Below are 17,183 nucleotides of genomic sequence, written 5' to 3' on the forward strand. Positions count from 1 at the left end.
CACTCACGATAGTGTCATTCTTAAAATCTGTATTTGGGAATTCCTTTATGTATTTATATGTGGATACCAGAATAGTTTTGATTACAGGGTAAACAAAAACACAGAGGTACAGCTGCTCAGTGTAAAGTGACACAGGCTAGAAGGCTGGGAACATCACCTAAAGGCCACACTGGCAAACAGACTTTATTGACAGACTCAGTGTTCGATTCACCCTTTACAGACACATTCTGTTCAGGATTGTCCAGTAAGACCAAAGGTGGCCGTAATATTTCACAATTAAAACATACAGTGATAGAAATCTTTATGCATTCACAAAATATTCACTTATATAATAGTTAGCTTTGAGTTTGACAGTTAAATACATTATTATAGAGGCACATATAGGTTAAAATAATTCAGGCATATCTGACAGTATTTACATGGATGCCAAAACCGTCTCCAGTTTTGTTTTGTACAGAAAATAGAGGGAACAATAACATGGATTCTTCTTCCAAAATACAGACGCTTTAAATGTTTTTCTAAGCCATTCAGGCATCCAATAACACATTTGTGTGCCATCATTTTACACAGTTACATGTATGGCTTTAAAAGCAGAAATACCTAATACTTAAGTACACCAACAGACCTGCAACATAAAGCTGTGCATCAGCAAACCACAACCTACAGTTCAATTATATACAATCATTACTTAGCTGTTTAGTAGATTTGTGTTCTGAAGCAATGCCATGCAGCGATATATGAAAAATAAATTACCCTATATACAACATTCATTTTGTGAACATGGAGCATTGTCACATTTTCTCTTTAAAAAACACTTAAAACAGGATAGCTTTATAAAATGACCTAAATGAAAAGTGAGCATTTACAAACATAATCCTGTTGGTAAATGAATATAGTAACTTTAATTCAACAAAGTAAAACTCAATTTTAACATTCAAATCTAACTCTAGAAGACAATGCAAGTACCTCTTTTGTCTGCAGTTTCCTCTTTATGAACTACCAATATAAACTGATATCTGATACAGGGGTTGAACAAGAGAAGGCTGTGCTGACTATATAATAAAATATAATAACCAAACAAAAAATACTTGCTGTATTTTGATTGCATTATATTTTGAAGTGCACCCGTTTATAATTTCCATTTCATTTTAAGCCATCTGTGACCACAAAGCTACATTGTGATACACCTTATATTTAAACCTTTTACCCAGATAACAACATACAGTGCACAAAGAACGGTGTCCACTTCCCTGTTATTTCTACCAGTCCCCGTGTGTACAGTAAACTTCTTTACAAATAATGTAAAACGAATACAACAAAATAATTTACAGCATCAAAGGTAACCAGAATTTAAACAACACCTCTCTGCCAAAATCACAACAAAGTAATGACCATTATTAGCTTCACAGTGGTTGTATATTTACAGGACTAATGTCATATATTGGAATATACTGTAAATTGTTTAAACTTCTTATAAAAATGTCCACAGTCTGCTAGTTTAAGAAAACTCATGTTAAAAATATCTGAAACTTACTATCACAGGTACTGATGTGCTGGGCCCATGAATTCCTTTAAAATCAACAGTTCCCTCATTTAGCCAGGAGAGGGCGTTGGAGTTCTATGAGAAACAACTTTGGTCAAAGTGGCATCACACATGATGTTACTCAGATGCTTCCAGTAGCATCCTGGAGCTCCTCCCTGATGGTGTTGAGCTCCACTATCCCATCATTGAGCACATTTGCCACCCCCTTTATTTGACCCACCACCTCCTTCTTGCAGCCTTTCTTCAGCTCTCGCGAGTCCTTGATGAAGTACTTGTCCATGCCTTTGAAGAGTCCTTGGACCGAGGCAACAGCAGCGTCCGTTATCTCTGTCGCCCGCATCACAGGCGTGTCCACTAAGCTGATCATCTGGACGGCCCTGCGGATCTCCCAGTCCTGCGAGTAGTGCTGGGTGCCAGACCTGAGGAAGGGATGGCCACGGAGTTTGTACAGGCCCTGATTGATAAAGTGGAGGATCTTTCCAATGTGCAGCAGGTGAGCTTCATACTCCTGCAGTACTGTCTCCACCTGGGGAAGGAGAGCGACAGGCCGCAGTCTTTGGTTAAACACTAAAACAGTCGATGGTGAGTTCAAGCACAAAATGAGACGGGGTGTCAAAGTCAAGTGCTTTCAACCGTTTGCAGCGTTAAAAGAGCATTGCACTATAATGATCTATTCTAGTGAAGTGCTGGCTCAAAGGCAGACATAAAACTTAATAGAACAGGAAAGCTGCACACTCCTAACTCTGATGCATTTATTTCAACTAATAAAGATTCATGTTTCAGGACACTCAAGAGGCTGAAACGTTGATTTGTATTCTTTTTTTGATAAGAAATGTTGCCCAGAGGCAGTTTACCTTCTTCCGGTCTTGCATGTTGTTAACATTATCCGAGATGGCCGCAGAGGCTGAAGTGATTCCGCCAGCCGTTGCCACGCCCACACCAACAGCGGTAATTATGAGAGAGGCGCCAAAGGTAAAGGGTGCCAACGCCAAGCCGGCGATGGCCGTCGCACCACCCACAGCTGTGGTGGTGCCACCGGTGATGCCGGCGATCTTGGCCTTCTGGTGGAAACTGCTGATGTCGTCTGCGATGGCGTGGAGCGTGATGATGGAATGCCAGAGGACCTCAGCTCGCTCTGTGAAGACCTTGTTGAAGACGCGCAGCCCGCGATGAACCTTGTTCGCCAAGTTGGTGAAGGACCTGGGATTTATTTGGGAGCCAAAGAAACGTTATGCTCGGTAAGTACAGTAAGGAGGAAGCAGCACCGTAAAATGTAGTTCATGATACTCACTCACTGACTTTACTTTAGGAAAGACCAGTTCAAAAAGGAGCTACATTTTCTAAATAATACAATACAAAGTAGTCAGTTTTAATCTTTAATGCCAATCATCCATTATTATGGCAGATTTTTTTTTGTTTGTCTAGTTAGTCACATTTAGGAGGATCTACTGGCGGGAAGGGAATATAATAGGTACGTTATGATCGCCTGAAAATAAGAATTGTTTCATTACCTTAGCATAGGCTGTTTTTTTTATCTACAGGTCTATCTAGCTACACTAACCCAGAACATAAGTACCAAAGTAAAGTATAAGTACCACCTGGCTCTAGATATGGCCTTTAGTGACCACCGTAGTTTCTACTACAGGCTTGGAAGCCTGAGCTTTATTTAAATAGCAGCAAACTGCAACTTCACCACTAGATGCCACTAAATCCTACACACTGGTGCCTGTGCCAAGTGCTGTCTGTATCTGTGTTGGCACAGAGTACACAAATACACAGTGTGGTGAACATTTAGGTACAGCTGCAACTAACAATTACTTCTTTATCAAATCTTCCCATGTGAGAAGCTAGAACCAGCTAATGTGGGTATTTTTGCTAGATCAAAGACTGAAATGATGAACTGATTTTGAAAAGATTTAGAGATTATTTTCTTTGTTGATCCACAAATAGAACACCGTGTTGTTTCAGGTCTAAATTTAGTGCGACTTTTCCCTCTGCACTCAGTTATCTGATTCATAACACTCGTAACTACTACCCTCCAGCACACTTCATTTAAACAGACGTACCTGGACTCATCCTCTTTCAAGACTTTGTCCTCATCATCTGATGGCACCTCATCCCATTCTGGAACACAATCAACAAACCACTGTTAATGAAGTAAGAAGTTCAGTTATCTGAATCTGCTGCTTTAATGAAGTCTGACTGTGACTCACGTTCCACTGTGTGCCACCACTCCATCAAACTGTCAGTGTCCTGTGACACAAAAACAAAACAAAAGCATGTTGGTTCATACCTGGGTGGTACACTACTAGAAGAGAACATTATTCGCTTGCATACACAGGAAATGTAGTGGTGATGTGGAACATTTCTGTTTAACAATTTTAAAGAGAAACTGACCCCTTCCTCGTCCTCATCCTCCATTCCTGCTATAGCTTGCTCATCCACTTGAGCAGCCAGCCACTCCGCCTGAATGAGGGCAGAGGGGAGGACAAAAATAAGCCAGTGAATACATCAATAGGTTTTTACTACCATATTTACATAGATTAGTCATCAGAAACCTGCCTTTATTTAACCAAGGCCTTTGTATATATTAAGATTTTTCTCTGCACTAGTTGGTGTATCGGCTGGTATGTGCGCTATGTTGCTGGACCGGACCAGTCACATGTCAGAGGAATGTGTCCCATCAGGAGCACAGAAGTGAAGATAACCAACAGTGGAAAACAACAAGATTTCAAAATAGTTTCTCAATAGTTAACAGAAGGTAAACAAAGTGCACCTTGTATAAATAATTCCAGATGATCTTTTGAATGACAAATTATTTTTATTTTATTTTAACTTAATCCTGTTTACTACTGACTCTCAGCTTGAACAACAAGGCTCTGTGAGAATACTACAATCCTGATTAAATAACTCCTTAGTGTACAAAACTAAAATAGGTATTCAATTGGTTTTCCGAGACGCACATAAACGCTTTAGGAAACAATGTCTGCCACACAAAACTCGTCATTCTCTCAAAAACTCCAACATATTCACAGACATCAGTGATGGATAAGACAGTAAATGAATACAGTACTAAAACAATATTATACTGCAAATCGGATCAAAGAGGAATTTTCTCCAGGCTAGGCAGGGCTGACACACTGGAAAATTCTAGACCAAAACAAAATGTGTTATTAAAGTCAACAAAGTTTTAAGAGGTGTGTTGCTATGTCACAAGTTAGTTGCACAATGGTGAACGAAGCAAAGCTGTGGGAAAGTGACCCCAGTGAAAACTGGTTCATTGATTAGAACATCCATGCTAACCGGTTTGAACCAAAGATAAAGAAGTTATTCTAAGGATTAAATAGAAACTATTTTGATACTAATCGCTGTCCAAAGAATCTATAATAAGATCAAACTTACCTTAGCAGCCTCTGACAGGTAGTCACTACACGTAGCTCCTGGTGGATCTTCATACTCTGGATGCATGGCTTTGCTCTGTTGTGACAAGGACATTATGAAAAGTGAGCATGCAGACAGCAATAGGAGCAAAATCCCTATTTCCTCGTGTGATTAGAAGTAAGTTAGAGTGCACTGATTCACCTTAGCCTTGTGTTTTCTGAGACCTTTCAGTTTAGATGACTTCTTCTGTTTAAAAGAACAAATGTTTGAGAATTATAGATTAAAGTAACTGAAAGTAAAGCAGTAACAGTGAACATGAGGTTGACAAAAATACCGGTTTGCAGGTTTCCAGTTCATCTTGTTCGCTGTCAGACATCTTTCCATGACCCATGATATCTTTTCCTTTTTGAGTAATGTGATCCTCAGCAAAGGCATCCTGAAAAAAAGCATGTCAGAAAAAGAGTTGCAGAAAACAAGTTCAAGTGGTTTATATTTTAACATTGCCCCAATATTTATGCATGAAATCAACATTAAACATACACTGAATGCTTGCTGAGGCATGTGGTGGCTGAATTCAGCTGGTTCCGTCTTAGATTTGCGTGGGATAGGAACAGGGAAGCCTTTTCGTGTGGATTTTTTCTGACAGAAGAAACAAAAAATGATTGTGTGTGTTAATTAAAGCTTAGGACCTCATATGCCCTAGGGAGGAATAAAAAACAGCAAGCATCTATCTTAGTGAAGGGTTTATACTTCTATTCACAATGAAAGACATCCAGCACAATCATGCATTTAACAGCACAAAGACTTAATTATAATAATTCTATCATTTTCTCTATTGTTGTTAATCTGTTCTGTCAAAATCATTGGTGCCCTGATTGCCCTTTTCACTGCGTCACATGGTGTTTCTACAAAGCAGTTACACTGTGCTTCTAGCTGTTAGCTTGTTACTGGTGCCATAGTTACAGGTTTGGTTTCAGATATAAAAATACCGGTTTGCAATCCTCCATCCCGTTCAGCTCGTCATCGTCTAACTCCTCTGCTGAGAAGCTGCTCTTCTTTTTACGAAGACCGTCATCCAGCATGTCCTCCTAATAAAAAAACATTCAGACACATTTATGAAAAACACAAATTAAGTAAAATTATTTATTCCCTTGCAAACATTTCACAGAAACATATTTACCTTAGAGCTCCGACGACCCTTGTGCAGTAGTTTCATCTTTGTTGATTTCTTCTATAGATGAAGGAAAAAAGCCCATTAGGTGAAAACTAGCGACAAACTGTTAATGAAAAACTAACCTATTAAAAGAAAATAAAGTTACAGGTTTGCAGTCTTCCATTCCGTATGAATCTTCATCTCCATTAAATCCAGCAGACATATGGAGGCTTTTCTGTAAGTGCTCATCATCCATGAAAGCGGCCTAAGTAACATTCAAAACAACCATTATTCCTAGAAGGTAAGTCAGGAACACTAATGACCACTATCATATAGGTTACAATGAAAACAATGCTGCATGGATGAATATAGTTATTTTTAAAAGCATAAGTCAAGTCTGCAAATGACTACAGCATAATCACATTAAAAAATATATACGTTTGCTATGTCAAACAACATACAATGGTAATACTAAGAAAAATACCTTGCTAGTTGACCGAAGACGTTGGGCTTTCAGCTCCTCTACATCCTCAAAATCATGATGTAATTCATCCTTAGTGAAAAGTCAAATAAGTATTACAGTAGAACTTAGACATAGAGGACCAAGTTGTTTGAGAATGAAACAAGTAATGGAGTCATGCCATGTAATGTCAGTGAAAAAATGTACAATAAATAGTTGCTAACTGCTACACAACTGAGTAAGTAAGTCATAAGTCCAAAAGTGATTCACAGGAAACATAACCCCCAACAATATTAGACAAAGAGGTAACTAATTAATGAGTCATTGTCCTACAATGTGCAGTTTGTTGTTTAAATGTTGAGTTAACTGAAGGTGACTGTTACCTGGGACTTCTTATGAGGTGTGTAGCCATGTGCACCTAAAACTTCATCATGTGATTTCTCCTGAGGGAAAAACAAAATTCCAAACATGTCAAGCACCTAAACCATCCTCATACCACAAATACAACGTGCGAACAAAAACACATGCTGTACAAACCCGCTATACTCAAATGTATGCAGTCGTACCTTTGAGCCTTTGCGAGGTGTGTATCCGTGTGCGCCCTTCAGCTCATCATCAGTCTGGAGAGAGAAAGTTTTAACATGACACACATTCACTAAGGTGTGAACAAATATGCTGTGAAATAGCAAAGTATTAATTACAGTAGAGGTGAGATACCTTGACAATGGCAAATCCTCTCTGTGGCACAAACTTGATTGTTAATTTCTTTTTTCTCTTCTGTAGAGAGAAAAGATCAGAATGCCCATATCAAAATTAGCATCTACATATTACAACTAGGAATTAGGAATATTGCCCTAACATGGTAACATCTTAGCATTGTTGTGCACATTACTGTTCGTCATTACTCAAAGTATAACAAAAGCGTACAAATCCATGGTCGTCAACCTCTCCGTGCTGGGTTTCCCCTCCCTCCTCCTCCTCACCAGTGCTGTCATCCAAAACAGTCCCCTGTTGACAGTAAAACACTGCATCAACAACTGTATCATGTTAACTGTTTAAGAAGACTAGCAGTTGTATTTAAGGAACAAAAGCACGTAAAACTACTTCTTCCCATGACTATCAAATAACTATTGGATATAAATATTGAGAAAATAACCCCAATCCATTACTGATTTTATTGATTTAATGATTCTTACTTTCTGTCTGTCCTTTCTTTACAGCACAGAAATGTAAAAAAGCATTTTGGTGAGAATTTGAGCAGCAAAAGCTCAAGATATTTTTTAGAAATGAAGGTTAAAACCTTTTTCTTATCCTCTTGCACACTGTCTGAACTGATCCTTGAACTGGATCCAACCAGTTTAATAAAACAACTTTACCTCTGACCATCTGCGTATGGAGTTTTTCTTTCCAACGCCTTTCTTATTGTTGCCATCATCCTGTTGTGGAATTAAGAAAATCACAACGGCAGTATTGATAAAAGAAGTAATATTTATGCAAGCTTTTCAGACAAACTATAATATAGCTGGAATGTGTTGGTTTGCTTGTATAAAACTTCCATGGCAGATTCAGAAGAATATGTCCAGACAAATATACTTCAAATAACTTACCCTGGATTTTTGTAAATGTCCGTTCATGTGCTTTCCCTCTGGCACGGAGGAAGTAGTGGATGCTCTTCTAAGCAGCTGATTGACTTTGGTCTTTAGATGTTTCTTCTGCTGACAAAAGAAGACATTGTTAAACCACCACCGGATCATTTACTGCACATAAATACTGATTCAGGATAGTGTACAAATAAACATACTTTGTATTCCATCCCATAGTGCTCCCCATCTTCATTCTCTCCTGCAGACGTGTGTAGATCTGAAAGATATTCCTGAAAAAACAGAAGCATTTGGAAACACAGCATTTAATGTGTTTACAGTATGGCAAGCAGCAGGTGAATTGTCTTCAAATGTTGGAAAAGCGTATTGTCAATCCAGTTCTTTGGCTGGCTGTGTGGCATGAGAGTCAATAATTATAATACAAGACTATATTCTGAACTTTCTTCAGTTTGCTCCTTTCCTTCGAATGTATTTGTACTACCTCTCAATCTCTCTGTATCTAAAGTCACCATTTAAAACTTGTAAAAGATCACCCGGTCCCTTCAGATGCAATAATCCTGATAACAGAGCTGTCTTTTTCGTGTAGGGAAATGTTAACAGTAGGCTTGCTGACACATGCTCACATGATTTATATTTGATTCCAGACATTGTTACCTTTGATGATTTACGTGAGGTGGGTAGTGTCCTGCTCCTCCCCTCCTTTATGTCATCAGGTAACTTATCCTACAAAGAGAAAATACTAATATTATAAAGACAAGCTTGCAAACACAATATTAGCAAATAAACTGTTTTGCATGGCTTCATTTACCTTTGACGATCTTCTGGAAAGTAGGGACATTCCGAACTTTCTGTCCTTTTTCTGTCAAAGAAAAAAAAGGATGTTAGACTAAATACTGGATATACTGATAACAACCACAGAATGCGTAACAGTGATTAAAGAGGCAGACTGTCCGATAATACCTTGCTTTGACCCCCAGAGCCGTCCTGATCCTCGCCACTTCCTCCATCGGAATCCGCCTTTGTCTAAGAGAAAGGTTAGATTTATTAGTCTTTGGGCTTACAAATAAACAGTGCTAACTAGATAAATTAACTGTCTCTTACTTTCATTGATTCTCGCCGTAGTCTCAATGTTCCAGACTTATAGAGAAAAACATAAATAAATAAATAAATTAGCTGAGAACAATGTTGATAGTTTGAAGTGGTATGTGATGAAAGAATTGCTTTTTTTATGTTTTCTTACTGGTTTGAACTCGGGGTTAAGCTCAGGGCTGTCTTCAGGCCAGTCTTCAACACACCTTTCCTGTTTTGGGATTTTAGTAAAGGAAACATTTATAGACATTTTTTCATAATATTCTAACATACAATGTATCCATCCTTTTTCCAGAAGAGATATATTGATTCCATTTTTCATCATTTTTCAGCCACTATCAGACCTTTAGACTTAAGACTCAATCTTCTAATGATGCTTCTTTTCCCTAAGAAATTGATTAATAATTGATTTACACTTACAGAACTCATACATCTTGTAAATTATATTGAAAATCACTTTCACTCAAAACACACCTGTCCAATAAGCAGGATGTCCTCAAATACGGCATAGTTCTCCTGGTCCATCGGTTTACTTGCCTGTAAACAAGAAATAATTTAAACATGCCCACAGAAACAGCTATGGAGAACCTTACATTGTTCCTCATGAGATATCTGGGGTAATATCCTAGAACATACTGTTGCCTAAGTTAATTAAGGCAACTAATAAGGTAAAATTTCAACACCATGTGTACCTCGGTTTTTGGTTTGCTGTGAATAACTGGTTTTGGGAGGGGTCTGAAGAATGGTTTAGGAGACGTTTTTGGCACAGGTGGTTCAGGTTCAATCTAAACGTAGAGACAAACACAAAGAAGCAAATTAACCACACAGGAGTTACGGTAGCAGAGAAATTATTAAGTTAAACAACCAGACATGCTAAACTGTGTTTTGCATACAGGGTTTGCTGGTGTAAGTGGCTTTTCTGGTTTTGGTGGCTTTTCTGGTTTTGGAGGCTTTTCTGGTTTTGGAGGGTTATCTTTCCTTGGTGGTTTCATTCGGGGAAGAGGCTTTGGGGGACGTCTGAAGGTCGTTACCTGCAAGTTTAATTATCAAAGAAGGTATTAAACCCATGTCATATAAATCATTATATCAGTGTATCAATATTTATAGCAATTTGTTGACTAGATGAACCATACAATACAGTAGGATGCATGCACAATTTAAAGTTCAATCTATGAGCATTAAATGTTGATTTTATGGTTGTCCAAATATCAAATGGCACTTGTAACATACATGAGACATTTCAGCTGGAGACCGGCTTGAGTACATGGACAGGTTACTGGCCCGACTGAAAGGAGTCGGCTGAAGAATATCATGTTTAGTTCCCTGAGGAGTCGTCAAGACAATATCATGTGGCCCGTCAAAAGACTTTGGTTGGATGGCTGGGGGAGTTCCTGTTGGCATTGCCTTGAAGAGATCTGGTGAAGACGATAGCATGTCCAACTTCATTTCTGACGGACTGCTGAGTGAAGGTGTAGAGTCTGTGGCCTTAGAGGCTGTATTACTCGGGGTCATCTCATATATATTCGTGCTGTTAGCCTTTGAGGAAAGCGGTTGGAAGATGTCTGGAGTCCCATTTGAAACATCTTGGAAAGGGTCGTATTGTTTTGAGAGAGGAGTACCAAATGGGTCATCCAAACTGGAAACGTCTTTGAATAAATCCTTTGTAATTGGACTCGGGAATGGGTCGAATGTAGCTGTGGATGAAGAAGAAAATACTTCCCGATTTCCCTTAGAGGACATGCCAAAAAGGTCTTCTATGGTAGAGGGATCTTGTTTGTTTTCCCTGGTCTGGAAGAGTCCCTCACTATTAGCTGGAACTGCCTGAAACAAATCTGCTTCATTGGTTTTGGCAGTATGAAATGGGTTTGTTGCCTTAGGCTGTGGAGACCGGAACAGATCATCCTCCTTGTTTGAAGGAGATTTGAATGGGTCTACAAAAACACTGGGAGATTTATCAAAGATGTTCACCTCCCTAGTGCACTCAGCATGGAGCAAATCCTCTCCTGTAGCAGCCTGGAAAAGACTGACCCCTTCATCTTTAAACAGGTCAGAGCTTTTTAACTGCAAGGTTTTGGAGAGGTTCTGGGTTTGAGTGGGAAGTGTCTTAAATAAGTCTGGTGAGTTCAGGGTCACGTCATGAAAATGGCCATTGGCAGGTGCGTTCTGGGCCGATGCTGATGCCTGGAAGTGGCCCTTGGTACAGTTGGGGGTAGGGGCTTGGAACAGGTCCTTTTGAGGTTCAGAAACGTTGGCTCCATTTTCCACAGTCTTAATTTCAGTTTGAAGATCCAGAGGTGAACTCTGAAATTCAGGCGGAGGGATGAAGATGGTATTGAGTTTTGCTTCTGAGGTTTTCCTCCCTTCGTCCTCCATCACAGGACTTTTGCTGCCCGATTCCTGATAACAGAACACAGAGTCATAAAGAATGTATTCAATGACAGTGATGGTACTTGATAATGGGATCTGGTTTTAAAAGCAGATATCCTTGTACATACCAAATGATATGTGTAAAAAGGGTTCATTGTGGTCAAATCCCCATTGTCTCCATTCTAATAAACAAAGAAAGGGAAATGACACATGAGACCAAGAAGTGTTAGATTTCATTGGACTGCAGACAGAGTTCTCAAGTGGAGTTAAACTGGCATCTAAAAACATACCCGAGGGCTTAAATGGTGCGGTTCCTGCACTCCATTCTGAAAGAATTAGATAGTGACACAGCAGAAATGTTACTTGTTAAATAATTATCGGGGGATGGGGGTGCAAATAACAAAAAAATAAATTAGCAAAATATGTAATTAACTTTTTGTCTCAAGGACTGGTCAAGACAAAATATTCTATCTTCCAAAGTAATTCATGTCATGATATTTTGTTTTAAGGTTTGGATGCTGATTTTTTTTTTCCTTTCTATTTTCATTTATATGGCTACACAATAGTGTAGGTGAACTGTAGGGACTGAAAAATGTTTAACAAAAGCTCTTAGTATCTTTTCAGAAAAGTCAGCAGCTAATGTGGCAGACGTTGCTGCTCTTGTGCTCCATTTGTAAATTTCAGACTCACGACTTATTAAGTCTAGTCAGACTGCTTATGCACAAACACACCTAGATGTTGCAGAGATCTCACAATAACAGGTAGCCACATTGTACTTCAGAGATACAGGGTGTGGATCTAACCTTTGTCACAGTAGGAAGATGATGATTATCCTCCATCTTCACACCGTTCCAGGCTCTTACCCCCAACTGTACGACAAGGACAAGGAAGATTTGTGTTAATGAAAATGTGAGCCTTAATTTTAACCATGGCTTTATGAATTCTGAATTAACACACTATTGTTAACTTAAAAGTGACCCCATTTCATGTGGCAAAATTGAAGCATTTCTGCTAAATCTCGGCTGTAATTTCTCTGAGTTGTGCCATATGTCGTTCTTGCAGATGTTTCTTCTCACCTGGTCTAAGTGGAGCTGGTGGTTGTCGGTCACATCTGTAGCAGCAGATGAGAGATCAGTAAGGAACTCACCATCCTGTGGACCACACAAAAGTTTATGATGCTAAACCAACAACAAAACTTATTTACAGAGGCAAGCATGGGAAGTCACGCATGTTGCTTGTCACGCATTTCGAGTTGCTGAGATATGGAAGTCATGTGTTGCATGTCAGTTATGTAAACAGAAATATGAAAAGATACAGTTAGCATTTCTACACCAGTTGTTGGGTTTCCAGCAACTAAGAATGTATGTTTTTGCTGCTACCGCTGTGTAAAAATACACTTGAAAATAAGTATGGCTTTTCAACAAAGATCCCCAACCTGCACTTTTGTGTGTATGCAGAGCTGAAAGCTGTTGTTATCGGTGGTCTCTAACCTGTTTGTTTTGAGACTCGTTCGCAACTGATCCACTGGAGTCAGAGGTTGATGATTCAAGAGTCTGAGAGGAGAGACGTAGAGAAAAACAAATTACATTCTCATAAAAGGAAGCTAATGTATACGTTCCTTTTTTAATATTCATCCACAAACTGGAAAGGTAGGTCAGGAAACACCTACTAACTCTTTCACTGTATTTAGGCTGAATGGGAATTAGGTGTGCGTTTGAGTTGTAAAAACAAAGTGGATGTATCTGGCAGTCTGTCATTTTGTACTCTGACTAAGTGTGTTTGTGTGTGTAGCCACTCACCTTGTACTGATTATGGAAAGGGCTTTGGGAAACCTTCTTCAGCATATTTTGTAGCCTCACAAGACTCTGAAGACACACAGAAAATCATCAACCACCCACTTTTCTTTGATGTCACTGTGAGCATATCGGGCCTAACCAAAATATCCACATTGTTCAAGTCATAACTTAAAGAAGAGAATAATGTTTTGGGTCTACAACATAGGTACAGAATTGAGGCCTGTTTTATTTCTGATGACACAGTGCAATCAACTCATATGTAGATCCATGTTTGGTTGAAACAACGCTAAAAAGGCTAAACAGAGCTCTAATTGCAGTGTGCACACACTTTTCTATTTTATTATAGTAGGTTAAATTAGACATAGATGAGTGTAAATAACTATTATACCGTTTATACTATACTACTACTCGTTCTCATCTCCAGAGGTGGAATATAGCTTTCCTGTACAGAAAGTACATTATTATGAGATACTGGTTGTATTGTAAAGGATACCTGCTGTACTTTTTATTCCACTGTATTTATGTGAAGGTTTATTTTTTAAGCAGGTTGAGGATTCACATTCAAAACATGTTCAAAGTACTCATTATTACATGAATTAGTCAGATATAGCATCATAAACACTGAAATGCAGAAGTTTCATTGAGAATTAGTAGGCTACTGTTGATGCCTTCATATTAAATAAAATGTTATGTTCCTGAATTCCTTTAGTTTTGTACTTTTTAACGCACAGAGAGAAGCCACAAGATGAAGTCACTCTGCAGTATGACAGGAGCAGATTCTTTCTGTTCTGTACTGTGTTCAAAAACATCAATCACAGACATGACAGTGCTAAATGCATACAGAACAGCTGACATAACAGTCTGGGTTTGGCAATCCAGTCTGTTTGACTTGACATACATGGCAACAAACAGTGTACCAGCAGCACAGAGAAACAAACAGCCCTACATGTCCTGAACTGATCAGGTAGTTTACCTGTTTGTGGATGAAAATGTGAAATATGAAACACGTGGAAGAGGAGGACGGAATTTAGGCACTGACTACGGTGTTTTCTGGCATAAATGAGAATCAAACACGAACAGAGCCACCATTAAAAACTACAACATCTCTGATAAACGCAATTTATTTGTTATTTTTGAAGGACTCACAGGTCGTCTTTCCCCAGATGCAACCTCTGCTGCTGCACTCTCGTCCGCCTCCACCTCGTTCCCCTAATAAACATTAATATTAGAAATAGAGGTAAAATAACAAAAAAAAAAAAACTTATTTCAAACATTCAAACTATTTTAAAACGTCTCCCAAAACGCTAAAATTAGCTTGCATTTTTAGCAGACTGTTAACTCGAGATTTATTTTATTAACAACTCATGACTTACCGTAGTTGTATCTTCCCTCATGGTCAATGAAGTTTGTTTAGCATTTTACTATGAATTAAAACCAAAAATGTTTTCTAACGGGTGACATTTATGGAAGAATATATGAATGTAACGTTACTTTTGCATTAAAACGCGTCCTCGCGACTGACAGCGCTCACGTTGTTAATTATCTCCCCGTTTGACTCACCTGTGTAAAGCCGGCCGCGAGGGATACCGAAACGTCCGGAAATTAGATTTTCAAAATAAATGGCTTTACCTGCGCATGCTCAGTCTCGCTTCGGCCGTTTATTTCTGGCTTGAGATGCTGCGATTAGAAGGGACCTATTTAAAGCCATCCAGTTAAATTGGATGTTTTTCATATTTAAGTAATTTTATTAACCATAAGATTTACTAATCTTTAAGGCAGTCAGCATATTGCTGCATTTTTTGTATTTATTTCATGCAAAGTGATCTACAGAGCAGTGATTTACAAACAATTACAAAGAATCAACATGACTAAAACTAGGATGTAGAGGTCTTGGTCTAGGTCTAGGGGTAATTTCCTAAAAACAATTTCTTATGAAACCAGTGAAGAATCTGCAATCGCCACTGTTTCTGAGGCCCTTTACCATAGGACTTAATATGGGACCCGGATGTGAGAAGATTCCATTATTAACAATTGTTCTATTCAACTTTACTTAAAGCCACCTTTATTTCTTACAATGACACAATAAAGCATTACTATTTTGAAGGCAAATTCACATGACAGCGTTGGCAGGACAACAGTTGTTCCACCCACTCTCCATCTCAATGCAGACCAACCGGTTGTCCTTGCCCAGCTCAACCGGATGGTGTGGTCCAGGTGTGTTGACGTGCTGAAGCTCTGTGCTGACAGATGAGGAAACTCTTCTGACCCACACCTACTTCACACATACAAAAAAGTGAAATAAATAATAAGAAAACACAGACAGAGAATCTAGAATTAGATTGTTCTTTTCATTACCAGCAAGTCTTTAAACGTCTTTTACATGCAGCAGAAAATCATGTCTTCATTGAACTGGCTACATCCACCTCACCACATTCAACATTAAGGCAAACTTTCCAGTTTATCTCTAGAATTATGTTTTCGTAATAGACCTTGATATTCAAAATGCATAAACTGATATATTATCAGCCCAACCCAGTTTGCAGGCCAGCAGCATTTCTCTAGTTTTTTTTCTACACCCTGCAGGAATTAATACATTCAATGATTCTGTCAACTGAGTCTCGTTTTTCAAGGTTTTCTCACATAAGATCGATTGCATCTTAAAATTTTGTCAAAACAGAATTATGGTTGTTCAAGTGGGGTTTGTAATGAGGCAATGTAAACAAAACTTATCAACTAAATCTTGCTGGAAAAACAAACCATCCCAAAATCAGGTTTATCCTGGTCACACCAGAGGTGGGGCCTCAGGGCAGTTTAAGAACACCTGATGTATGTATGAGCATTTTAAGACCAAGCAGTTATATAAGTGGTAGGGATGTAGGCCGTGTGTTGAGTCTTTAATAAATAATGCAGCATAAAACCAACTCTCATGGATGGACAGCAGTTGGACAGTCAGTGAGAGACACTAATGTTTTTTAAGAGTCCTTGAAATGGTGACTGCAGAGAAACCTGGGTTTATAGTTAGTTTTGACCCAGAGTATATGAAAATATATATTGGTAGGTATATATTCTTATGCATTCTACATGTATTTTTTTCCACAGCTCTTGAATTTAGTTTATAGATTGTGTCGTAACATTATTTATCCAGCAGATGGCAGAAGCTCTTTAAAGTCTCTAAATAATGACTGTATGAGAATCATCTTTTGTTTCTGGATTAGTAGCAGGTTACTTTGAAAATATATTCTATTACAGTTTCTGGTTACAATACCACTTCCAAACCAGCAATGTAATAAAAGGCTCAAGCTCAATAAAATAGTCTGAGCTCTTTAACTGTTCTTACTTTGCCTATGTAAGAATAAAACATGTAAGACTTTCAAAAACACCAGGGACATTTAACTAAGAGCACTTTTACCTTAGAGACTGTTAAGAAAAAAGTGTTTATACATAATATTTGATCTATTTGAATACTGACTATTATAAAGGAAATCTCTTAAATAAAATAATACAGGGCAATGTTAACCTGAGTTATGTCATTTACTAGCCTGTTCAAAACCAAGCATTTTTTTTATATATATATAAATGTATTTGTTGTCAAACATGTTTAGGCACCACAGGTCACTATGACTAAAGAATTTTTTTGATTGTCAAGAAAGTGAAAGAAAAACATTGGTGGAACCACTGGTGAATGTTGGGGATTTTTTGTCTACAGACAACAAAGATGTTAGCCAAGATACGGTATGACTTTTGCCAAACGGCCTTTGCACGGCATTTTCATTTATGGCAGTCATGTACACCA

At 38.4% G+C, this 17,183-nt stretch overlaps 1 protein-coding gene across 2 annotated transcripts; it reads right to left on the bottom strand.

The window, feature by feature from the left end:
• Nucleotides 1-153: 153 nt before the first annotated feature.
• si:cabz01007807.1 (uncharacterized) lies at nt 154-14,964 on the bottom strand. 2 transcript variants are annotated; one of them, XM_051402353.1, is made up of 37 exons: nt 14,764-14,964; nt 14,537-14,599; nt 13,394-13,459; nt 13,085-13,147; nt 12,671-12,745; nt 12,398-12,463; nt 11,885-11,920; nt 11,723-11,776; nt 10,458-11,624; nt 10,121-10,258; nt 9,920-10,012; nt 9,702-9,764; nt 9,379-9,438; nt 9,240-9,275; nt 9,099-9,161; nt 8,947-8,997; nt 8,793-8,861; nt 8,339-8,410; nt 8,145-8,252; nt 7,914-7,973; nt 7,465-7,545; nt 7,255-7,314; nt 7,104-7,157; nt 6,921-6,980; nt 6,562-6,630; nt 6,244-6,342; nt 6,105-6,155; nt 5,914-6,012; nt 5,465-5,563; nt 5,259-5,360; nt 5,126-5,170; nt 4,946-5,020; nt 3,941-4,009; nt 3,757-3,796; nt 3,610-3,667; nt 2,398-2,743; nt 154-2,069 (listed from the first exon to the last, which is right to left on the bottom strand). In XM_051402353.1, the coding sequence occupies exons 1-37, from the start codon at nt 14,782-14,784 to the stop codon at nt 1,665-1,667; spliced, it is 4,236 nt and encodes a 1,411-aa protein (XP_051258313.1). In that variant the 5' UTR covers nt 14,785-14,964; the 3' UTR covers nt 154-1,664. The 2 variants fall into 2 exon arrangements, with proteins under 2 accessions (XP_051258313.1, XP_051258314.1); XM_051402354.1 differs by having other exon boundaries at nt 8,145-8,249; nt 14,764-14,963.
• Between the last annotated feature and the right edge of the window lie 2,219 nt (nt 14,965-17,183).

This window comes from Dicentrarchus labrax, unplaced genomic scaffold, assembly GCF_905237075.1.
Source record: "Dicentrarchus labrax unplaced genomic scaffold, dlabrax2021, whole genome shotgun sequence".
NCBI classification, from domain to species: Eukaryota; Metazoa; Chordata; class Actinopteri; family Moronidae; genus Dicentrarchus; species Dicentrarchus labrax.